This window comes from Hirundo rustica, chromosome 5 (genome assembly GCF_015227805.2).
Source record: "Hirundo rustica isolate bHirRus1 chromosome 5, bHirRus1.pri.v3, whole genome shotgun sequence".
In the NCBI taxonomy this organism is placed as follows: domain Eukaryota; kingdom Metazoa; phylum Chordata; class Aves; order Passeriformes; family Hirundinidae; genus Hirundo; species Hirundo rustica.
The window spans coordinates 28,068,685-28,095,234 of NC_053454.1; the positions used below are offsets into that span (position 1 = coordinate 28,068,685).

Sequence of the window (26,550 nt, forward strand, 5' to 3'; positions counted from 1 at the left end):
GAGGGAAAAATAGAGATGTCTTGACAAGTAGAAGATATGGAGAGAAAATATAAGATTGAAGTCAGGCTTCTTTTGCACCAGACTTCTAGGAACCCTTCACAGTCATGTCTCTGTCCCACAGCTCTGAATACTGACTGCAAGGATGGACAAATGATATTGCAAAGCACAAGATGATGTTATACAAGAAATTGGATGGAAGTGAACTATTGACTTAGCCTTTATAAGTCATGCTTTCTTTTATGTATTTCACAGACAGCTACCTCAAAGACTATTAGATTAATGAACAAAGTAACAGAAAAAAATACCATCTTGTACATTCAATGATATATAAAGTATATATGAAATAACGCAAATTTCTATTTTTCTCACTTATGGACCAGCATCAGCTTAAATCCTTGAGATTTTCTGCTGGCAGTGACTGGCAGTGACAGGCTGTCATCCACCAAACCCTCCTTGCCCATGGCTCATCAGGGCAGGCCAGTTGTTCCTTCAGCTCACATGGCAGATACTTTGCTACTGCAGGATGCCTGGCAAAACAGAACTTCATCATCAAGCAGCTCTTGCAGAAACTCCGAAAGAATGCTGTGAAATTTGAACAGAAAACAGATTGAGACTAAGAGCCTTTTGGAGCATCAACAGAAAGATCATCTAAAGCTGAACAGCCTTTTATTGGTTCTGTCTTATCTCTCTGCAAATGAAATTGCATTGGTACACAAGAGAGACCTCAAAATGTGAATGAAGAAGAGAAAATCAGAATGAAGATTTCCTTTTTCCATATTCCTTTTCAGCAATCAGTTTCTATTAGTTCAGGTCTCTCAGAAAAATGTGTCAAACTCTCATCCTTATTTGCGAGAAACGGCAAAACATAAACCACTCTAATTTCTAATACAGTATTAATCCAAAAGCTACAGTCATGGATGGGCTCTATTCTATTTCCACATAAGAGAACACGAGAATTTAAGATGGATCTGAAGTCAAATCACAAGATACATGGGTGTGAAGTAGGATGAAGTAAAAAAAAAATATTACCCTGTAACATCTTTGCACATCTGGCCACAACTTTTTAATATATTGCTTTGAAAATAGCTTCTCAAATCTTATTACCTACTTGTGCTATTGTATTTTTTTTCCTGCTGCCCAACTAACTGACTGACCATCTAGCTGTTATCAATTTCTTTTTTTCATTTTTTTTTGTATGTTTAATTTACCACTTGGAAGTAGAATCTGCCTAAACATTTCTCTCCTATTGTTTTTATTAGCTGCATCTGTAAAAGATTAACACAGATATGTGCACCCTCAGACAAACACATCCATAACTCCAAAAATAAACTATATTCCTAATTGACCTTCTAACAATCTGATAATACTGATATCAGTAAGCAAACTCCAGTACAGAGAGTTACTTCCTGCACTGAGATAAGTTGGCCCATTTTTTGTTTTCCCATATTCCTGCAAGCTGGTGAACATGGCAGTGGAGGAGGACTGATCAGTCAGACAATCAGTGCGCTGTGATGTCTCTCTCTCTCATTCATTCCCCTCAAAAAATTTAAGTGCATAACTACATAAAATGCAAGTGCAAGTTTAGTCAGTTTTCGAAAATTCACTTCATACCTCCTTACAGGATGTACATTGCAGGGAAAGCTGTTCTGCTAGCACTAGTTCTATTTTCAGGGATAAAAAGCTGAAGGAACCTGTCTTTGGAAATGGTTTAAATTCTTATAAAAGCAATTCTATAATATGTAGAGAATAATAATTTGCATAATTAGCTAATATAAGGCTTTTTTTTTTTCTACAGAGATACTATATATCTTCTTGGATATGTTGGGTTTTTTCTTGTGTGTGGTTTTTTTGTGGTTTTTTTTGTGTTTGTTTGTTTTTGTTTTTTGTTTTGTTTTGTTTTTCCTCCATTTGTTGCCTAAGAATTTTTCAGTGAGTACCTAATGTCTAGCCTACAATATAAAAATATTCTCTATGTGGCAATTAGGTTTAGGCACGATTGTAAATGCAAAGTTCAAAAGGCTGCCATTAATATTACCTTACATCCTCATTTCCTGTTGTCTTCGTAGCTTAACGTGTTTATTCTTAAATTAAAACATAATTAGCAAATCATATAGCTAATTTTTACTGAAAATAGCAGCTTGGTCAAATGCTTCTTATTATCTGGGGCTGACCTTCCCACAGACTGCATATCCTGGAACAGAGTATTGTAATAGGAGAAATCAGTTCTTTTGGATCTGGGCCAAAGACTAATTTAATTTCTCTGGCTGCCCCCCTCCTTTCCAGCTCTTCTCCCCCCTCTACCCAGTAACACTCGCATATGTGAGTTGGAGTTAAGAAGTTGCAGTTGGTAAACAAAACAAAGACAAAACTGCTAAGAAGTTAATGAAAACATCAGTAAATCATAGCATCTGGATCTCATCATCCGCCTCTGACGTAAGGAAGATGTCCAGATGTTAGCAGAACTGTAGCAGTTGAAATATTTTGTGAGCAAGACTCCTTCCAAACAATCAGATGGAAAGCAGTTCAGCACTTTCAGCAGTTTTTAGGAATGTTTCAAATATACGGTGGTCTTTCAGATGTGCAAAAGGCCTGCTCAGTGCCGAAAGAATATACGGTCTGGGGAGCTGGGTCTGGGGATTGTGAGACTCCGCTTGGTAAGTGCACATGAATGTTCAAAGAACAGGAGAAGATGAAGCCCCTTGGTTCTCTGTCATTAGCATAGACTTCTAGTAGAGACACAGTGCTGCTTATCTTGTGATATCCAGTGTTTAAGACTAGAGTTTAACAATATCCACAATGATGAATTACAAAACTGAGCCTGGAGAGCGCAGACCATAATTTTCATCTTTCTCACTCATTTTTAATCCCCTTTTGACAAGATGTGCCACATACAAGCCTTGCATGGTGAAAAGTATAAATGATGAGGCTGGTTTCCTAACAGGTGGTTGCCAGGTGTATTGCATTTTCCCTCCACTTCTGTCTGAGCTGCCTGATGGAACTTGTGGATATTTTTCTCATTTGGATGCTCATTCTCCATTTGCAGAGTGACATGATTGCTCAGTTCCTCTTAGACATGATTTGTGGAGGGCTCTGGGTGTGCCCCCTTCCTCCTTGACCCACACTAATAAAGAATCAGTTTGGAGTCCCCAAGAAAACAGTGAAGTTATTTCTAAAAATTCCTAATTGTTGAAGTGTCCAGGGTCTGGATTCTTCTGCACATCCCCAAAATCTCAGGCAGCACAGGACATGGGCTTGCTGGCTGATTGCTGCAGCCCTAGAATTGGCTACAATGACTGTGGAAAAACCAGAACACTGAAAAAAGGGTTTATTTCCATAATCCTTTCCAGCTGCTGTAATTTGAATGCATGAGGATTCTGCAGCAACCACTTTTACAATATGCTTAGTATACTGTGTTCTTCCTATTGTAAACTTGGACTACACAGTGCCATTGTTGTTGCCTGATTACAGAAGTGATGGTGGAGCTCCATGAGATAAATGTTTAAAATTTCACTAATGGAGGAAAATGGGAAAGTCATATATAAAACTTTCTAATTGTTCACTCTCCCAACAGTGGAATTTAGCTTTGTTGTATGAAAATATCTATTACAGACAGACAGGTGACAGTGTACACACATGTTCTCTTCCCTTGAATGCTCCAACTTTGGTATTAGACTTCAAATTAGAAGCATGAGAGGGTTGGAAACAAAACATTCCAGTAGCTGAAAATAAACACCAGTTTCAGACACCTACAACCTTTCTGCCACTTCTCTACATTTTCATATAGAGCGTAAGAAATTAAGAAACAGAATATGGAATAAGAACCCAATGATGCATTTAATTCCCAATGCCATTTTGAGTGAGTATTTTGACCAAAGGACTTTGCCTTAAATGAATTACAGTCATTCCATGATAAAAACACCAAGGCGAAAAAAGGCATACAATACTCTAGATATCTTATTGGAATTTAATGTGGCAATATTTTCGAACATTAGACAAGCGTGTGCTAGATATGAAATGTATTATTTCTGGTTGCATTTGATATCTGAATTGGGGGTCAGTAATTTCCTAAAAATGCTGATAGAGACAAAGAGTGATATATCTGAAGCTATATATCAAGTGGTCTTGGGTTCTGCAACATATCCATTTTCTAAGACCTTATTTCACCTACACACACTGTAAATCTTTCCTCAGTCTCAGAACAAAGCATGCACTTCAAGAAGTAATTTCTCTTCTGCATGAGCATAAATTTTGGGGACAGTTGAAATGTAGTGCAAAATTTTTCACCTTAACTTCGGGCTTAAAAAAATTTCAAAGGGTAAAAATTCCTTTCTTTCCCTCCTTTACTTGCTATAGACAGATACAGACATGCTTTGAAGTATAAGCAATACCTGGGAGATATTTAAGGAATATTAGATATATATACTCACAGACTTCACAATCTCTACAGGGGCATGTTTTAAGGCATCAGAGGTAAGAGGAAAGTATTAGAGAAAACAGCAATTATAAATCCACTAGAAATAGAGGGATGTTGATACTGGAGAACAAAGGCATCAACAGGAACAAAGAGTATGCAGCAGATGCACACAATGTCCCTTGACAAGTCCTGCAAATTGATAATGGCCAGTAAAAAGAAAAACTTAAATAATTGCATAATTCTACCTAATCATTATAAATTAAATAATAAAAGGTCTATCAAAAGAGTCCTGAAGAAAAACTTTTCAGAAAAACTAAAACTATGAAAGCTAGATGAAAGTTGGTTGATAGTCTTCTAAAAGTAATCTAAATGGAAATTAATTGTTTGATGACATTACTTTTTCACCAACCTCAGAGTTTCGTCTCTGGCTATATCTTTAGCAATAACTTACAAGGACATATAGAATTGTTCTGGATGATTCAAGTACTAGCAAAGTAGGCAGAATGAGAACTGGTCTGTAACAGACCTTGGAAATTGTGTAGTTTTGCATTTCTTTAGCAATGAACAGAAAACAAAACCAAGAAAAACTACTGTGGCAAAATCCCACTCAATTAGACTAAAAGTTACAAATTAAATTTATTCCTGGAGTAAATACAATATTGAGACATTCTAGTGAACTGTAAATTAGAAAAAAAGGACAATTGAATATGAGAAATGGTAAGTAAAAACAATAAGCAAAATAATAAATAAAAAATAAATAAACAAAATCATGTCAACTAGAATAGCTGAAAGTTTATTTTTAAAATACCAAATAAGAATTTTTTTACCTCAGACTTTTAATGACTAAGCTACTGCAGCAAAATTGTCAGTAATTCACCAATCTCAGACTACCTACACATTCTTTTTTTTGTCCATAAGACCAGAGTTCAGAAGACAATGTAACTTTTGCACCATAAAAAAACAAAAACAAAAACCCCTCTTAATTTAAAAGAGAGGCACAATAGTAGTCAGTTGTATTCAGTATCTGATCATGCATTCCAAAAAATGCTTTGCTAGTATTTGAATGATCAAAAACCGCTGGTGAAAATGGAAAAGCCAGGATCTTTAGTCATGTGGCATGGTGCACATAATGGCTCTTAGTGCATTGCAGATAAATGCTATATTGGGTGATGTAAATTCACACAACCGTGGAGGCACTAGAAGAAATCTGTCTAAAATGTTTTGAGGGTGTATGCATTTGAGAGCTGAGAATGATGCTTCCTGTTCTGTGGAAGCTCATTCTGAGTTGCTGCTCTTCTTGTGCATGAAGTCCTGGGCTCTTTGGGAGGTCTGTGCACTGAAGAAACCAAAATGTTCTTCCCTTCCCAGCTGAGGATGTGGTCTGATATTAGCAAGAGGAATTAACTGAGAACTCCAAATGAAACACATCTATTTCTTGTGAATGCAGTAACAGGAAAGGTTGCAATTTTCTTATTGCCTATTTAGAGGCTTTGTCAACTTAAGTCTTCTTCCTTCCTTATTTTTTGCTGTTCACTCCATTATCTGTTACCCCATTTTTTTTAATCACCTCTAGTGGGCATTTTAGATGCCCCAGAAATTGAAAATATTTAGTAATTTACCTAATGAATAATTTTCCACATTTTAAGATCACTAGAAATGACTACATACATGTGTCTAGATGGTCCTTTTCTAGGTAAATCAAGGAGGAAAAAAGACAGGGTGGAAAACAATGATCTCTGCTGCTATGATGTGCCTGATGAGCTGCAGCTCACTGCTCCTCAGGATAGGTATTTTATAAATATATACCATATTGATATGCTATACCAAATTTTTGAAACAGTAGAAATAGACCATAATATGGTATGATAGTATGCCATATTTATGTGAGTGCGCTCCACCCCAGCTGGCTGAACCACAGGCTGTTCTGCCACATGGTAAGATGGCACAGGCAGTAACTCAGGCCTGATGTTGGGTCTTGAAAACAACACGAGGATGCTGCTCTACAGTGCCCAGTACAGGAGAACACACAGAGGTGACCTGAGAGGGCAGTCTGCATTCATTTGCATTCCCTTACTGCACCCACTCAAAATCAAAGTGTTTTTAGCTACAGTCACTTAATTCCATATATTTTTAACAGCATCCCAAGTATTTTTGATCCCTTGTGTGCAGGACTTTTGCTCCCTTTTCTGTTGCGTCAGTAAGATCACACGATCATAGAATCCTAGAATGGTAAAAGTGGATTAGGTTGGAAGGGACCTTCAAGATCACCTAGTTCCAACCCCCTGCCATGGGCAGGACACCTTCCACTAGACCAGGCTGCTCAGAGCCCCATCCAGCCCTGTTTCAAGCACCTCCAGGGACAGGGAGTCCACAGCCTCTCTGGGCAACCTGTGCCAGTAGCTCGCTATCCTGGTAGTATAAAATTTCTTCCTAACATCTAGTTAAACTTACTGTCTTTCAGCTAAAGTCCATTATCCCTTGTCCTTTCCCTACATGCCCTTGTGAAAAGTTCCTCTCCAGCTTTCTTGTAAACCCCTTTTAGATACTGGAAGGCTGCTACAAGGTCTTCCCAAAGTCTTCTCCAGCCATTCTTATCTAATGGAAAAAATGTTTTCCATTATATATTTCCTACTTAGGAAGTATATATTACTCTCTGTTTGATGATTATATTTCATGAAGTGCTATTTCTGTGTGCAGGCTAGAAGGATTTTTTGAAGGCAAAACATTTATTTTGCCTTTAATATGCCATGAAAAAATTGCATATTTCAGATTTTATTCTTTCTTTTGCATATAATGTGTTTTTGTAAAGTTGTGTCCTGATAACACAAATTGCTGATCTAAGAGGATTTCTTCTTTCAGTGTCATGACCCTTCTTGACCATTTTCAGGTAGTCAGCAATTTAAACTGCTGATATCCCAGAGAACAAACAGAACAGCAACACAACTTACTGTTTTGTTTCTCTTCCTGAATCTCTGTTAATAATGGAGTACTTTCTGGAATACACCCTGATACCTACTCCAACTACATACTGTACTTCTTACTGGGGTTTTATCCTGAAGATGTTTAGATTTTCTGACTGAGAGCAGCCCTAATATACTAGGGGCTGACAAGTCTACATCACCAGCACAGCCTGGAAAATGGAACTGTCACTGTTTTCAAGGGTCCTCTAAAATCTAAGCCTTGTATTGATAAAAACTGTGATGGCTCACAACCAGCTGCCAAGTAGAATAAAAACATGCCGACCCTTATCAGTGCAGCTAAAGGGACTAAAGGGTTCACGTTCACTCCCCGTTTCTAGGAATGTGACAGAGTCTCCAAAAATATAATTAGCAGTTGTTTAGCCTCCAAATATTTGATAATCATACGCAAGGTTAAATATATACATTTATCAAGTTCTCTTTGTATCCTGATAAAATCTGCATACTTTCGTAGGTCACATTCTGAAGGTATAAATTACATATCATTATATGCTTTCCTATGTCAGCTGATGAGAGGGAAACAATTTTATAGAAGACAGTTGGTAGCAGTTGTTGTACGTGGACACAGGCCAGAGGTACTTGGAGTCTGTTGCTGCAAATGCCATTCTGAACTCAATGATAAATTAAAAAGCTTACTTCAAAGCATTCACATAAACATCTCCAGCAGGTAGAATGGCAACGAATGTCAGGGTAAACAAGCGTCCAGCTGACCAGGCAACACGCAGATTAAACAATGGCTGACTTGGCCCCACTGGCTTCCCTTTTATAGATTTGTGTAACATGCATGCCTTTTCACTCAGAATTTCTTTCCTCTCAGTGCTTCTCCCAGTGGAGTTTCAGCAATGTCCTGAACATCAGGACCTCTGTTGTGACTGCTGCTCCATGTCCTGCAGTGGTTTAAGCTTCCAAAGAATCCAAGTTTTATAACACTCTTTTGAGAGATGAAGCGGACTGTCTGCCCAGTTCTGTTTGCTGTGAGGAGAGGTTAATGTCTAGTGCTTTTATGACACTGCCATATTTGCGACCACCTACAGAGCACTAAAGTAAATATGATGCCCCTATCTCCTGTGACCATTAGCTTTTACTGTAAAACAGTGTAAGGCTGACTTCCTCTGCCTAGGAAATTCACTTTCCTTTGCCATCTATGGGAAAAGGCACAGAATTAATCCAGTCACTTACACAAGTGGGCAGAACAAGGTTTTTATGAGTAGGTATAATTCAGAGCAGATTTTTGCCCACGTGTTTCTTTATGGGCAAGGGCCACTCACCGCCTGATTACCCAATGTAATCAGTTTTGGAATCAGTACTCAATCAAATGTCTGTTATGCACTTAGCTACTCTTATTCCTCCAAAACGTAAACTCAGGAGAGTGATGTAAAAGTTCAGTTTACATTAGTAAGCCATAAAGCCTGCCTCTTGGTCATCTCATCCTTGATCTTATCATTATTCACATTTCTCCTCCCTCCTTCCCTCCCCCTGGAATAAACTACCCCAATGTAAGTATACAAACAAACCAAAATGATCCCTCTGGCAGTCACACCCATTGTGCATTTATGCTGCCTTTTCTGAAACCTTTAAATGCTGCAAAATAAAAGTAACAGCCTCAGCAGGGTGAATGAGAACAATTCATCTAACAGACAATAATAGAAGAGAAAAATAAAGTGAGTTAAATTATCTTCTTCTCCAGCCCTCCATTATGGTCTGCCCTGAGTTTTTGAATATTTGCAAGTCAAAGTAAAAATGTGGAATGAAACTATATAGATGGCTGGTAATTTATATCTCAGAAGCCTAGCTCTGGCATACCTGACACTCACTTGGAGCTCACAGCACTGAAATCCTTGCCAGAGGAAATACCAGTAATTGCTCAGTGCACAGCCCAGATATTCCAACTGACACACTCCTTGGCTACAAAACGCTCCGTAATGCAACTCACTGAAGCACATCACAGCAGTAAAGCACAGGGTCTGACCTAACAGCAAAATAAAATGCTTCAGCACACTTTAGTCTGAGGAGTTTGTGCCATAACACCGGACCAAAATTCACTGCTGTTTTTCTTTTAACCAAAGTTTGCCTCATCTAGTTAATGGAGCACATACAGTTCCACCCTAGGCGCAGCACAGAGGTAACATGACACACAAACAAAAGGCTGGAGAAACACTCAGAGGCTACATCAATACAAATGCAAATGATACCACTAATTCCTGTTATAGGTTCTGATCCCTTATGAATTTTAAAATACATTTATGTAATGTCCTTCTCACCTGCCAGTCGTCTGTCTCTTGTGTTTTTCCAGATAACATCCAAGGCTCTAGCAGTGGAGTCCCTGATATGATCACTAAATGATCTTCTCAGAGGGGCTTTCACCGGGTGATGCATAATGCAGATCGATCACTCATCCAGGTCAAACGGCTGTAGCTTAGCCCCAGGAAAAAGGGCATTCTCTGCCCGGGGATCTGTTTGGATTTCTCTTTGCCAGGCAGGCAGGTTGTTACTTTATATAATTTGTCATCAGCCTTGTGGAGCTTTTCCTTGAAGAGTCAGGCATTGCAGTTCTCACTGCGGATGCAGGAAAGCTCAGACTGCAGCCAGCCTACTGGAAAGCTGCCAAAATCTTACATCTGGAACAGTTTACAAATGAGCTAACGATACAGTCATTTAGATTTGGGGCTTTATTTGTGGATATCTATAGGATTCTAGCTTCCTGTTTAATCAAATAACTTACCAGGCACATACTTGCATGCTCATTTATTAGGATAATATTTCCCTGCTTAGCTGATATTTCAGGTAATCTTTCATGTTTGGACATGAAAAAGGTAAGAAATAGGAGAGAGATAAAGTAATTTTAAATATCTAAAGATCAGGTATTTCATTACTTTTTTTTTTTTTTTTTTTTTTTTTTTTTTTTTTCATTTTACCCTAGTTAAGGCAGAGAATAGGGCCTGATTCTGAATTCCCCATATTTAGTACTTCATGACAATGCACTAATGAAAGGATAGAAATAAATTTAAAAAAAAAAAAAGAAAAGAAAAAAAAAAAAAGAGAGAGAAAAAGGAGAGATAAAAAAGGAGAGGGAACTAAGCCTCCACATCTTTGCTGAGTGGAAAGACAAGTTCCCATATGAAAAATATTTATGAATGTAACTGAGATTAATAGTCACAGCAAATGAAGCCATTTGACCTTGCTTATTTTGACCTTTTAAATTGATCACTGTGTCCTGTGGCTTCCCTGAGGGAGAAGGGGAAGAATTAAAGGATGCCTGAGACTCTCTTTCCCTTTTTAATATTATGTGGTATTGTGTGAAGAGATAAGAGATGCCAGTTTAAAAACTTAATGTCATCCGATATATGGGAAAACAAAAACTGTCAAATAAAGTTGTCTTCATGTTCATTCTGCATGTAGTCCTTACTTTTTTTTTTTAATGCAACTACAGCTATTAATATTAGATACCATTATTTTCTTTAGACATTATATAATTAAAATTGGTTGCTTAACTTCTCACAAGGTTGGCATACAGAGACCAAATTACAGAATTGTGAGTTTTAACCCTTAACAAAGGGATTTTCATTACCTTTGAATTTCTTCCTAGAACAAAATATTTTTTCTTTTCATAACATTAGATAATTTATTTCACACTTTATTATTTGGTGTAATTTTTTTTTTTTCTGGTGTCTTCTCAGTTCCTTTCATTTTCACTAGTCCTCATTTCCTTTACAACAAATCATTATCTCATTTTGACAATGAAAATAAATTTATGGGATTTGCAGTAGTGTAACTGAGGGAATAACTGGCTCACCATCTATTTAATGCAGACTGTAATTTCTTCCCATCTAGGCCTTAGTCTTTTATCTTTATAGAGCATCTGCAAACACTAACGTCCTGTCTATGTCTTTGAACAAAACAGCAGCAAGTGATCTCTAGAGTTTGCAGTTGCTTTCCTCATTACACCCCTCCTTCCCTCTGAGGCCGGACGGAGAAAGAAGCAGCCAACTCTCTAGAGAAATTCAATATGATAACACACTATGGCGTAGTTATGTGTTTGTGTTTGTGGGTTTTTTCTGGTGTTGTTGGTGGTTTTGTTTGTTTGTTTTGTGGGTTTTTTGTGTTTTTGTGGTTTTTGTGGTTTTTTTTTTGTTTTTGGGGTTTTTGTGTGTGTGTGTGTATGTGTGTGTGTGTTTTGTTTTTTCTTAATTATTATTCTTGCAAAAATTCCTGGTGCTTGCAAGTGCTTGCACAGGCAAATACTGACACATGCTTACGTAGGCAAATGCTGACATGATGACCAGAACACAACATGTTTGTTTTGAAACACGTACACTCTGTTCAGATGAGATCTGCTGTTGTTGCTATTAGTGAACAGCTCAGAAGAGCATTATTCATTTTTAAATGAAGATGCAGTAAGCAATAACTTAGTCGGGAGTTGAATTTCTCTATTTTAGAGGGCAACAAAGATGAAGACTGTCTCAACAGGGTTTTAACTACCAATGGTCATGTCTACATTACCAACAACATAGCCCAGAAAGAATGGATTTATACAGCCAAATCAATGGTACCAAAGTTTTGACACATCTCAAGGTAGAGTTACTTTGAACTATGTCTGCCTGCATCTTGTGAACTGAATGAATCCTTGGGGTCTCATGAAAGGGTTGGAGATCACTGGCACACTACCAGGGTACGTCTTTTGGCTTAGTTTAATTTGAAAGCCATCCAATTCATATGCTTCAAGACTCTTTGGAGATATGAATCCAAGAGTGATGTTGGGGGAACCTTTTCAAAATCATGTGCCTAGTCCAGGCTACAATGTCAATAAAAACATCCAGACCGTTATTCCTTTTAGAAGCTAAAACAACTTTTAAGAATTTGAAAATAAAATCAGCAACATGCATATATTTCTAATTAGTGTTTGATTCTTTGAGAGTTACTGCGGGCTATATTACATACGTCAACATAAATATATTTAAAATATTTAAAACAGTTCTTACAACCAGTTAAAAAATAGTCTGGAAAATGGCAAAGGAGGAATACACTGTAATGAAGCGAAGAAATACTGCTAAAAGCATTTGTTTGTGTGATGCAACAACATAAATAAATAGGTAATCTAAGTAAGACTGTGTAAAGAATTAAATGTCAGAAAATTTTTAATGGGCCGTGGGCAGATAAATAATTAGATATAGATTTCCTGTTCATATTTCTTGCATATAGCAAGAAATATAGATAGAAAATAAAGGACATTAATTTTAGAAAAATGTAGACAGAGCTGTAATGGGGAATACAGTTAAAAGCAAATACATATGATAAGCAAAGAAAATCTGATATTCATGACATCCAATACAGTCACCAAATGAGATAAGAATTTGCCATGAAATATGAAAGCACATGATTTTAAAGGATTTTTTAATCGTGTTAAAAGATGGCATCGGGGCAGAGCTGTACTGCAATCTCCATTCTTGCATTATTTACAAAACACCCCTTGTGGAACAATACATTGAGTTTCGGTCGGCACCTCTCAATACCCACACGATGCTGAAAAGGCATCCACAGTTCCAGTGTACAGGCGGCTGGTGGCATCAGGGCCAGGGTGACAGTGACAAAGGGTTCTGTGCTGGACCACAGCCACACGTTTGGGGGAAAGCCACTGAACTGCCACCACCGCTGTGCCATTATTCGACACTCCTGTTGAGAGCCCTGCTCTGAACCTCAGGCAAGCTCCTTCCACATTCCAAGTTGCTTCTGCCCAAATGATGTCTGCTTATGTGGAGATATTTTCCATTTCAGCTCGGGCTTGTGCCTTCTCTCCTTCAAGTTGTAGCTGTTTTCACAAGACATTGACCCGAATTCCTTGCAGATTGTTTGTGTGGAAGGACTTCCTGCATTTCTCTGGTAAACTCATGCTTACAGTCTGAACTGGGAGAGGGGACCATTGGTACCAAGTACATGGAACAGACCTCATCATGTGAATCTTTGATGTTGATCATCATGAGTGTATTAGATTAATCTACTATTAAACCAAACAGCTAAACTGGAGCACGGCGAATGACATTAAGGGCAAAAAGTTTTGATGTTGAGACTTACGGGTTGGCAAAGAATGTATTTTTAAAGAAAATGGCAAAATGTTTTGCTGGTCTATTTGACAATGTACTGGAAAATCTCCTGAAAACAAATACCCTTTCTGTAACTGGGAAAATGCACCCTTCCTTGTCTTATCTCTACAATTCAATTAGCTGTATACAGATGTTACAGCAAAATGTATGCAAAAATAAGCAAAGTCCTAAACCACCAACCAGCATTTATGTACAATTTATGATGCAGCTCAATCTTTTGGCTTCATTGTGTCTGGAAGCTTAAGAATGAGCACCCTCAGACACAGGTTTTTGTATTTGAATAATTTTGTATTTGAATAATTTTCATGTTGACCACAGTCATACTGCAGTCCATACTCCATCTATCTTCCAGAATAATTTAATTTTATTCTGTGTTTTCTGTTTAATGGCTGACATGAAAAACCCAAAAATGTAAATTCTTAAAAATGGGATGGGTCAACAAAGATGTGTGCTGAATCAAAAATAATATGAGGGGAATCTGAAGGAGAGGGCTCTGCTGCTGACAAGAGGGGATTGCAGCAGCTGGTGCTAGGGGAGTGAGGTGATAGCACACCCTCAGGAGAGAGACAGCTGCCCACTCCATGCATGAGGAGCAGCATGCATGCGCAGGAAGAGTCTTTGTGTAATTCCAGAAGCAAATATTTGGAGGGACCAGATCCTACCTTCCCTGCCCTGCCAGCCCTCCCACCAGTTCAGACCAGCTCCACCCCTGACTGTCCCAGGGCAGTGTCCTTCCCGTCCCCCAGGCCTGACCTGCCTTGGGGCTGCAACCACTGACTTCTCCACTTCTTGTTTTGGAAATATTTTTAGAAACCTCTTGTTAGCATAAGCAAAGCTGTGCCTCTCCAATCTTTCTTTCAAGGCTGAATCTACTTGTAAAGTGCTGCTCATTGCTCTTAAACACATACTTCTCAAACCAGCCAAGGGCAGGAGGAAGAAGCTAATTCCCTATAACCTTACCCTTGCTCAGCACTTCCAACTGAAGCACCTACACTTGCCGAACCTGTTTTCTGTCCTTTAGTGGTTTCATCCATACTCTGGTCTGCAAAGATAATACCAAAGATCCTTTCTGCTCTTTAAGACAAAGACCAGACAGAATGCATTGGGTACTGGGATGGACAGGAACAGTGACACCGTTTTTAGTTCTGGCAGCTAAGTCCAGCTCTCAGGAAATAAACTAACAGTTGTGTAAGCCTCATGCTCTTCAAGCATGCTCTAAAATACATTGACTTCCCCTCTGACCCTCCATAAATGTGCAAGTTCTTATGTATATCTCTGGCTTTCCTGTGTGATTCTGGCCCCTTGGGTCTGGAAGGATGTAGGTATCCAAAATATGCACAGGCAGTCAGAGATACATAATTTTTTAAACACGATGACAGTGTGAGCTTTGCTGTGACTTCTCTACAGCTTGCAACAAATGTTGTGGCAAATCCAGAGCATCTTTGCTGAGTGGTTTATGCAGCCTGCCTGATCTGATGCATGCAAACATCTTTCCCCTTGTTAGAGAAGCAGAAAAAGCCATGCCATAATTCTCCAAAAGTATAATAAAAGAATTATTCAGAATGAGAATTTCATATCTAATTATAAAAGGCTCCTGGGAATAGGGCATGTGTCATTGTTTCACATCTCAGGAGTTGTCTCCAAATGCTATCTAAGAGACCAGGCTGGGAAAGAAGCATGCATTCTGTTAAAATGTATAAGTTTCAATAGAAGCTTGGCAAATCTCAACAAAATTCTTGATATGACAAAGCCACACTTTGATTCATTTGGATTTGTTTTTCAAAAAAAAAAAAAAAAAAAAAAAAAAAAAAAAAAAAAAAAAAAAAAAAAAAAAAAATCTGTTTTTCAATTAGGTAAAGTAAAAATATCCAGAAGGTTCACTTAGCACATAGGTGTCCTTTTCTAACTGTGCAAATATCTGGGTAATTTATCAGTCCGTGGACTCAACCCTATGTCTCCCACCATATTTTGCATTCAGAAAAGTGCCCATTTGATTCGTGTCAACACACTGGTGTTAACCTTTGAACAGCCTAGGGGCTAAATGGGTGCAGTCTGAAGAAGAGATAGTAGGCCATGAGAGAGCAGACCAACAGAGAAAGTCTCCTGAGTCTCCTCCATGATGTCAAGAGTGCACTGCCAGGCATCTCTGCATTCTCCTCTCGTGGTAGGAGAGGTGTGGAGAAGCCTCGAGGACAATCACTTTCTCTCCGGGTGATGGTAACTGCCTCTGTACGTACTGCTTTTGCAAGAGGTATGTGCTTTTTACCCTCATGTCATGGTCCAAACCTGCATTTTTTAACAACTAGGATGTATAATTTGAAGAAAGAAAATGCTCAAAATCCACCCACCCCAGCAGCAGTATGTGATGCTTTCATGAACTTTTCAATGTCTAAACCTTCTTCTGGCGGAACACTAAGAAGCTCTAGTCAAAATACCTACCTTAATTAGCTTTTGTTGTGAGTTAAATACATTCTAATGGGTTTATATAAACTGAGTAGCAGAGCCTTTTAATATACATCCATGAGTCTCAAATTATACATTGTCTCAAATAAATATTAACAAACTTCATGGTGTGATTATGGCCTTGCTTTGTAAACAGTCCCACAGCTTAATTAGAGTTCTGTGCACTTCAAAGTGTTAGCTTATCTGGCTGTTCCTGAACTGCTGTCTCACTATCATTGTGTGCTCCAAGAATAATAAAGAAACCAACACAGGAATGCAGAAAGCATTCCTAATCACAGTCATAAATGCAAAATAATAATTAACTGAATAACAAGCAAGAAGATGTGCTTCCAGTTTCATTTGCACAACGTTCCATTTTAACCTGTTTTTAATGCAACTGGTTATAAACTATTCTTACATTATAAAAAAAACCCCAAACCCACAAATTCTGCCCCTGCAGCCAAATGCTTTCTGAATAATGAAGAAAAAAAAAAAAAAAAAAAGAGAGAGACATTAGTGCTGGTGACATAGTTTAAAATTCAAATGAGAGAGGAAGTGTTAAAACTTCATTCTGTTTAGCCATATGTGAGACACCTGCTTAGAGTTTATGGGCGTATTAATCTGTGGGAGTGATCAAACACTTCCAAATATCTAAACTTGAGCAACAGAATTTTCTTGGTTATAAAAAAGTTGATGGCAATAAACTGTGAACTGAGATTAGTTTTTAGCATTAGCCATGTGTTATACTTCACCACAGCAAAAGAGTATTAAACAGCATTGTTTCTCCTTCCTTCAGTGACCTGACAGGCAAAGTGCCCATACATAGCTTTCTTTTACCTGAGTAATACATTGCAACTTCACTGGTCTCATCACTGAAATTAGGGCAGGATGAATAAAATTTCATAGATTAAAAGGCACGGCAGGAGGTGCTTCCATCTTTCCAGTGGAAATGCAAATTAGGCTTTGTGAAAATGTACTAATAGAAAAGTGCAGAGTTCACAAAAAAAATCCCCAAACCCCAAAGCAAAACAAACAGCCCAACACTTTCAAAAAACCCCCACCCCAACTCCCTACTGTCACTCCCTATTCCAAATCTTCTCTACAACCTTCTTTCGTAATTGGAAAGTTTCCTTCCTTCTCTTCTATTCTTCTATTTTTTCTCTTTTCCACCCTCTCTGTCCCTCCTGCTCATACTAAGTTGGTAAGTACCTTCAATTACAGGTCTTCCTCTTCAGACATCTCTCATACAAAATGGCACAATAAGATACCAAAGGAATGAAGCCCTTGAGCTTGTCTGCAGTGACCAACATGAACAGTGATAGGGAATAGAGCAGATTTGATTCAATGGGTTGAATAATCTAATGGTGGCAGGCTGGTGTCTGTGTACAGAGCAGGGAGCAGAATGGGAGAGTGAGGAGTGTTATGTGAGCTGGACTCATCGAAGTCAGAGGGTGAGGAGGGAGATAATTCAGAGTACAGAGATCATTCTGAACAGAGAGATCAAAGAGCGGCAAGAAATTTTAAATCAAAGAGAAAGTCCCAGTGCTTGCAGGGAAAGATGGAAAATGCTTATTCCTGAGAAGATTTATTGAGATTTAGGAGTCTCATGTAAGTCATCTTCAATTATCACTGCCCTGTGTAATGTGTGTTTTATTAAGTGATGCAAAGAGGCAGAGCTGTCTTCCTGCCCTCTCATCCCTGCTGCTGCCGCCGCTGCAGCACTGTGAAACATAATCTCTGCAGAAGGTTTGTTACTGTGAAGACAAGCAGGATGTAATAACTATCCCTGAATTGCTGGTTTGTGGACTCATTGGTAGAGAAAACAGCAGAAAAACTGGAATTTTCATAGGGAGCAATGACATAGAAAGTAGAATCCAAACTGAATCTAAACTGTGGAATAGGTGTTGGACCAAACCTTCAATAGATTTTAAGATTTCACTAATTAAGGCACAGCTGGAGAGTTTATTAATGGTAACTTCTCCCTGTGTCACTTTTGTGCAAGTGTTCATTTACATAGTTAAATTGGGAATTTATTTTTAAAGATGCTTAACTTCCTCAGACTCCGGGCTTCTGTTTGAGGTATCCGTCATCCTTTAACTCTTTGTCCTGGAGTTGTTTGTGATATGATTTCTTTGAGGCGCTTTGTTCGTGTATTCATATTAAAACCAGATTTTTTGGGAAATGAATGAGAGGATATGTTATTTCCCTGATATTGAGAAATTCTAGCAAGCTATCCCTAAATACTTGATAGTGATTTGTTAATGCAGTATGCACTTTTGTAGACCTATTCAATTTTCCTCTTTCTGGAAGTTTGTTTGTTGTAGCCATTGGCAAGCCTCTGAGGAGATCTATTTCACAGCAGTTCTGCAACCTTGGATGTTAGTGACCAACAGCTCAGAAGATATTTTCTCTCCTGCGTTATGTACAGCCTGGGAAGTATTTGCAAACACAGCTCCAGGCTGCAGCCAGTGCTGCAAGATGAACGACAGAGCCTGTCTCTCCCAGGCTTTTACTCACCCCACCTTCATTTCACAGAAGGGCTGGAAAAGGATTGGTCCCTCATGAAATGTTAATGCAGAATGAGAAAGCTGTGCTAGTGTCAAGAGGGAGAAGGGTATACACTGCTTTGTGGAGAGAAAAGAACCCAGGGAAAGAGGAAGTGGAGGAGAGTGCAAGTGTACCTGCCATCTATAGTTTAAATTGCATGCTTCCATTTGGGAATTAAAATTCAGCCACTACATAGCTAGTGAGAACTTTCCTTGAGTTCTGCTCTGATGGAACTAAATAAACATAATTTCAAACAATTGGCTTCTCTGCCCTGAACAGATTTTTTTTTTTCCCCAGAACATTGGCTACAACTAGCTTTAAAAAAAAAAAAAAAAAAGCAAACCCATGATTTTTGCATGCAATTTTGTAGGATGTCTTTCTTCTATGGTGTGTTATTTGAACTGAAATCTTGCTGAGTACAAGTTCTAATGCCTAATCTTTAAAAGATAAAGAATCTAATATTGCCTTTTGCAATTTTAATGTATCACACATGTAAATTGAAGCTTTATGGGGACTGTGTCAAATAATCAGGAAAATTAAAGTAGTCATCATCTTGACTGAAACATACAAACACAAAAATACATACATTTTCCATAATAAAGTGTTCATGAATACTGAATGTATACAGCATACCATAAAAACTTACAAAAGAAATCTAAAACTAGCTAAAGTTATTATTAGATGCTAATGTTTCAAATTTACTCCATGAAGTTAGCAACACCATTAAATGAGGTTTTAATAAGACACTCCGGTTTCCTGTTCTAGGAACTGGATTTCTCCAAACCATTACTTAATTTATTTCACAGCTAATCATCCAAAATTGCTCCTGCATGAAATTTGCTGTTCCTGCTGGCATCTGTTCTCAGCCTTGACGTATCTGCCCTCTGGAGTCCCACTGCAGCCTGTGGAAAACCTTCACTTAGAGTTCATGTTATCACACTTGTATTTCAAGGCTGATTGTGGAAAACAGTGAGCTTGGACTTGATAGTTTGGGGAAAAGGAGGTTGACAGGATACAGCAGTATTTAGCCTAACTTTTATGTCCCAAGACTAGATACTGGCTGGCAAGTTCCCCTAAATTATTTTAGTAGGTCATTTTATTAGCATATGTTTAGTAAACTGTACACTTCAGAGTCTCAAAAGAAAGGCGAAAATGTGAACCTTGTGTTTCTAGGGCTGGCAGCCCAATTTCTATTTTGCTGTATCTGACTTAATATCTTTCTATTGTCAAGTAATTTTGAAAATAGAGATATATGGTGCCATCCCCATATGATAAAAATTATCTGCTCTGCTCTTCTTCAGTTTGAACATACTTTTGTCATTTCTTGTTGTAAAGGTATGTAGATGATGAGGTGGGTTACATAGAAGCTAAAATTCTATTTATCTTCTGTAAACTTAAAGTTTTTAGAGACACTATTGCAATAGTGAATTAATGCTGTTCTTAAATAAAATAAGAAATTAGTCTTGTACTCAGGCTCAACAAAAGATATTAATCAAAGAATTAAAGAATCAAAATAGGGCCTTGAAAAAAATGTATTTAAAATAGCAGCTGCAACACATACATGGAAAAACTACTTACAAATCTTGATGTGCACTAGAATCAAGTAAGTACAAGTGTTTCTTTAAGTGCTTCATAACAGAAGGGGGGAGGGAAGCAATGAAAGACCCTGTGAAATATAGGAGAAGTTACTTCATATTTTTGAGTAGATGATGTAGAAATTCCTTGGGAAAATGTGGTATTTGGAAGAAGGGAATAAAACACTCCTAAAGAATTTGAGGAAGAAAATTGACAAGAAAACAAGGCTTACACCTTGATAGGTTAGACTAATATTTTAAAGGCATATTTATTAAAAATAAGGTATTGCAGTAATGGTGAAAGGATAATGTCAAATGTTTGACTGAGAAGTGTGGTGAAATACATGTAATTTCTTCTTTAATATTTCTGAAGTTTTAATCTTTTTTTTTTTTTGTGCATCTATATTATAAAAAATAACTGTTATTTTACTTTCTCAGTGTTTCCATAAAGAACAACCAGATACACTCTGTTTGGTACAAATGAATTTCTTCTAAAATGCAGCATGTAGTTTTAGTCTCTCCAGTACCGGAAAGACATCAATAAGTTTTGAAGGAGTTCAGATAACAGCAACAAAAATGATTAAGGGGCTAAAGAATTTGGTTTACAAGAAAAGATGAAAACCTCTTCTGCTTAGCCAAATGACAGCTAATAATGCAAAGGAAGAGTAATGATAAGAGCCAACAAGTATTTAAAGCATGAGCACATCAAGGAAAGTGTGGACAGGTTTTAAGGTAGTACAAGGTTTCAAAACACGGACTTGGTATTGAGGAGAGTATTGTGTTTGCATATGTTTTTCCTCTAAACTAAGGCTAGTTGATCTGATATGGACAAAAAATACATGTGTACAAAAGGAAAAAACCCTGTGCAAGTGTAAAACAGAATGACACACCTATCAGCTGTGGTGCAAGTCCTCGATGTAGAATATATTTAAACATAGGAGTTAGAGAGATCAGAATTGAAAATAAAAGATTTCATATGACAAATGAGCAGAATACAATATTAGAGGAAGTCTATATCAGTACCACAATATATAACATCTTTAGAAAGAACCTCTCCTTAAAGTAGGTTTGCTTTGCCCAGAAAATTTTGTTGTTGCTTGATAACCTGCTACCCCTTCCTTGTGGAAATGCACCTACTATTCAGACATAAAATTTGTCATATAAAAACTTCACTCATAACGGAAAGTTTAATTAAAACACCATTGGAAGTTTTTCTTCCAATTTTAAATCAGCTTAAATCAGTTTAAATCACCTCAGCCCTGTTTTCTGATGCTGGCAACTTTCTACATGAAGGCATGTAGAAAAAGTGTGTCTTTAGGAGACATTTGAAAGATATCAAGGAGATCTTTTTGAATGTCATTGGTACTCTATAACACTTATGCATAAGGAAGCAAAATAAGGAGAAACATTAAAATTCTTCAGAAGATGCAACAAAATGATGGCATGTTTAGCTGTCAAAACTCAGATGTCGCTAATTTTTTTCAATCCAAATTAACTACCCTTTAGTCAAGTACTAGAAAAATTGTGTATAGAGGCATTAAATATTTCTTTACTTTAATGAAAACTACCACAATATATTATATGAGAAAATGTACTCTTGTACAACAAGCAAGTATACCCTTCTACTCTTGATGTACTTTTCTTAAAAGACTGATTATAGACTGTTGGAAATTAGAAGTGAGCTGCTGTTAGTGTACTGATAAAAAATTTGAGATTGGATAACTGCCCATAAAAGTGGGGAATAAAACAAATATATTTCAAAAGGTCAAGACTTAAAGCCAAACTGTATATCAAAATACATAAGAATAACCAAAAGGGCAACTAAACCCCAGATTTTAATATAAGTCCTTCAATATTAAACTTTGAAAAGCTCAGTCCCTATCAAGTCATGACAGCTCTGAGTTTCAATTAATAGGATTAGTTTCAGTTACTAATTAACCTCATTTCAACCTAATTAACCTAGTTATTTGATACTGAAAACCTCCTCCTCTATGTAAGAACTGTAAGATTTCAGCATCTGGACAACCAAATTACTAAAAAATAAATTCTAGCACCTAGGATTAATAATAACGTATAATTTAAAATACATTTCAAAAAAGTTCTTAAATACATCCTTGATAGATACTAAAAATTATTTGAGGTCAAAGATAAACTAGATTTTTGATTTTGGCCATTTAAGTTTAAACACCTTCTAGTAGTCTTCATATAGAGGAATGATGCCACTTTTAAAGCTTACCATGACTTGGAGATGAGACGATTGAAGAAAAAGTGTTTTTACTCTAATTTCAACTGAAGACCTTCATATGTACATTGCCCATGTGTTCCCATGCACTTTGTATAATGTTTTCAGAAAAGTACTACTGATCATCAACCAAAACAAGGCCAGTATATAGGTGTCATAGCTACCCATGATGTATTAAACATGTTTAGCTCACCAAAATCCACTGCATATTTTGATCCTTGGCAGATACGGTTTTTCTCTCTAAGAGGTAATACAAAATAAAAGTAAATATATTAAAAAAAAAAAATTCTATTCAACCAAGGATGTCTAGATTGTATAAATTTTTTTTAAACATTGTAATTTCTTCTATAAATGCCTTGCTCACCTGTCAGATCTAACTTCACCCTAGTTACAAAACTTCATAATCTGTTGAATGTTAGATGTTTCCATGCCCTTTTATGGAAAAGAATGGATTTCATCACATTGTTGTGCGTGGTTTGTAAAGACATGAATGAATCTGTGGAACTCAGAAAAGATCATGCAAACCTTTGCAATTACTATATTTATTTTATGAACGACAACCCCATGAAAAGAGTTCTCAGAAAAATAAGGGAGACCAGCTGTTAACTTCTAATATCTACCAAGCAAGGAAGCTCAAAAAAGGCTGGGTAAGTGTGCAGCTGAAGCTTGAAACAAAGAACAGAACTATGCATTAACAGCAAGCACATGCTGACCTTAGGTCCACTCTGCTCTTCTTTGCCTGAGAACCAATGTGCTGGATTCCTGTTGGACAAAAAATGCTGACTTATTCTGAAACAGTGTCTAGTATTACTGTAAATACACACTGCTTTTACAGTTCCCAGCAGAGCACTCTCTGCACCAAGGTTACATGATCTTTATATGCCTGAAAGGAAATAAAATATATTAATGGCGGGGACCTCTGTTAGGAATGGTAGACCTTTGCAAGAAGAGGAGGGACTACAGTGTGGTAATATATCAACAGTCTATGTAAAAACATTATTTGATTGTGAATGTGTGACATAATTTTGGAAATGCTAAAGGATTGACAGGAAAATCAGTTCAGCTGGAACAGATTAGGAGACCAGTGGAATGGCACCGTATAGGTTGGAGAATCACAAAAGACAGTGGAACAGAGGCAAGTCACATGTGCCAAAAGACCAGATGACGATGTCTGCGCAGCTCATATACACCAGCACAGCAAACACAAGGGTGGAAGGGGAGATGTTTAGTCTGCAAAAGACAGCCTGTAACAGTCTCAAATTTCTGAAGGGACTCCATCGTTTCTATTAAATAACAGAAGCTGTTGTAGTATCATCTGGATGGCTGTGTAGCCACAGTCTTAATTCTTAATCCTAATTCTTAGGTCATTTAGAATTGCATGTTTTAGTATTTAAATACATTTTCTATACCAAATTCTCCATGTCTCTCTAAGTCTTGTACAGCCTCTTTAAGACACTTATTTCCCAAGACACTAGCAGCAGAACGCTGCTACAAGAAATATTTCAATTTTCAAAGTCTTTTTCCCTGTGTCCCTTATTGCACCAAACTGTCCTCTCATATGGTACTGGGGCAACTGTTTGCACAGCTCACTCAAAGTCAGCTCATTAAAACAACATAGGGTAAAAAATAAACCTAATATGAATCATTTCAATGATCCAGTTTACAGCAAATGGTTGAATTCCTGAACTTAGAAGGCAGTGAAATAACACTGGGGATGCAACACTGTGACTCACCTTCAAAACAAAGCTCTCTTTCAGGCAGTTATAACTTTCAATCTATTTGTGCTAAGGTGAATGACAGTCTGGCCCACTGAATACATGAAGAGGGATATATATATTTTGCAATCATAGCAGATTCATGGATAATGAAACCCAGGAATTGCTGCTTGAACTGTAAGCCAGACTATAAATTCCATTTAAAAACTGACAGCATGCATTTGAATGCAGATCCACATTGAGACATGTAGCTAAGCAGTTAGTACAAATTTTAAGGACTCACATGCCTCTGTCAACATTTCAGGTAGACAGACTTCCTAGAGGTCACTGAACATACTACAGTTGATTGCTGTAATACTGAGAGATGAAAAAAAGTACAGACACCTCAAGAATGTGGAGAAAAGTATTCAACTCCTCTTGAAGAGCTGCATGTTCTGCAGTTGGTAAGCTACTCCATATGAAATATGAGATGATTAAGCATGCCCACCTGGTTGCATGTTGAATGAACACTCTAAAAGAACCATGAAAAAATGCGTACAGGAAAGGTAGACAAGGGATACAAGACATACACTTCATGAGAACCAGTTGACTCTATTGGCTGACGTGTATGCTAATAGAGGAATGTGCTTGTGAGCCTTTGTAGGTGCTACTGAATGAGGAAGTTTCATTCCAGGCTCTGGTTCAGACTCTAAGTACGCTTTCTAGTCAGCTCTTGCTTGGTGGAGAGTTATGACAAATAGCCCCAGGGGAACTAGAGTTCTTTCCTAGCTGTGGGGAAAAGGCTGGAAGGAATGGAAACTTGTCAGAGAGAAACTATGAATGAAATGAATTGTTGTATAGGTGTCAAGAAAACTTTAGCAGTAGATAGTTGAGACAGACTTAGCTTGACAGTTTTATCATAGACTGAGTTATTGCTTTCTGATGATTGCGCTAGTGAATATGAAAATGCTCTGAAAAATGAGCTGGAAAGACTCCCCTATCCAAGTGACTTAACATGACCTACAGTAAGATCCTAGGCTATTCAAGATGACTGGAGTTAAGCCAGAAATATATATCACAACAGTAAGGAACGTGACTCAAGAAAAAGAATGCTGGGTTTGTTATTTTTGTTTCTTTGTGAGCTAACTAAAAAGAATATTATTAAAAAATACCTGACACACTGTGCAAAACTGGTTGGTTCACTCAAAAACTTTAGCTATCCTAGAAGAATTAACTGTCCTTTAGAATGAAGATGTGAGTTCACAGTCAGAGAAATGGCAAGGTAGTTGGGGTCAGCTTTGAAACTGGAGGCTGGAAACAGCTCAGGCCTTCCTTGGGAAAATCCATGAGGAGATGTCTGGGGTGAGGCAGTGAAGACAGCACCGCTTGGAGAGGAGCAAAAAGTTGAAGGGTCTATGGACTGGAGTCCAACTCAATCCTGATTGTTGAAAGTGTGAACAAAGTCACTATTTTTTATGAAATTGCTTTGGGTGTTAAATCCAAAAAGTCACAAAATGTCCAGAATAAATTAGAAGGGTGCACAGGAAATGTAACCAAGTCTCAATAGAAATGAATCAGTGACCTACAAGGTTTGGCACATCCCTTCACGAATTTACACTGCTCTCAATATGAAGCGCTGCAGACTAAGCTACAGAGAAGGGTGCTTCCTTTCAGGCTTAGATGTGAAAGGATTTACTGATTTTGGACTACAAGTTAGGCACTGTGTTTCTCTCAACAGATCCAGAGCAGACAAAGTAGGAAAGAAAAAAATTTTATATTGCACTTTTAAAATCAGTTAAGGATAATCAGATACCACAGAAATGAGGATAGTTTAATCATGATGGTATACCTATTTTCAAACATCACTGAAGAGCAGAAATATGCCTCTTTGATTTTCTTACCATAATCTGTTTGGATGCTCTTCAGGAATAAAACTTTTTTATATTTTGGCAGCTTTTAAAGTTCAGTTTGGTGAAAAGTGCTTCTCTGAAATTATTTTATCCCTCAGTTACAGTTATATAGGGTCTCTGTGTTAACATAGGGATATTTCTAATGTCTGGGAATATGAATTAGCTTTTTCTTGAGCAAGGTAACTTGCTCCAAAAGTTTTACTATTTTTAGCATAAACCAGAGAACACAGCACACTTTTCTTGCTTCTTTAAGGACTCTTTTATGAATGGTTGAGTGTCTAATTGCTGCAGGCTCAGGAAAGTAATATGCTTTTGAGTTCAATTGACAGTCACTTGACTGAATCAGTGAAATCTTCTACTTCTTATCAGTGAGATCTGCTGTTCAAAGATCCATTAAGAATAAAAGTAAATTCCATCCTGACTCCTACTGTGTGAGGACATTTGTAAGGCAATGGCGTACTCAGTGTTGATAGGGTCTGGATGTTAAAAGTGGGATGGTTTTCTACTGAATTAGTGTGGAGCCCTGTACCTGAGCTTCTTTATTCTCTGTCACACACATGTAAGGCTTTCTGTAGGTTCATCAATTTGTTGTTAGGTTGCTGTTAGAGTGAGCATTCATGCAGATAACAATTTGCATGGAGGCTACAGTGA

General features: G+C 37.5%; 1 protein-coding gene across 2 annotated transcripts in view; it reads right to left on the reverse strand.

Moving 5' to 3' along the window:
- The window catches only part of DLC1 (DLC1 Rho GTPase activating protein), a 216,431-nt gene that overhangs the window by 88,499 nt on the left and 101,382 nt on the right, over window positions 1-26,550 (reverse strand). The window contains exon 1 of one of the 2 annotated variants that reach the window (XM_040063972.2): window positions 9,654-9,975. The exons of the other annotated variant lie outside the window; for it this stretch is intronic. Coding sequence (XP_039919906.1) covers window positions 9,654-9,768 — 115 coding nt within the window. The 5' untranslated portion in view covers window positions 9,769-9,975. Of the gene's footprint in view, window positions 1-9,653; window positions 9,976-26,550 lie in introns of those variants that run through there. 2 annotated transcript variants of the gene reach the window in all.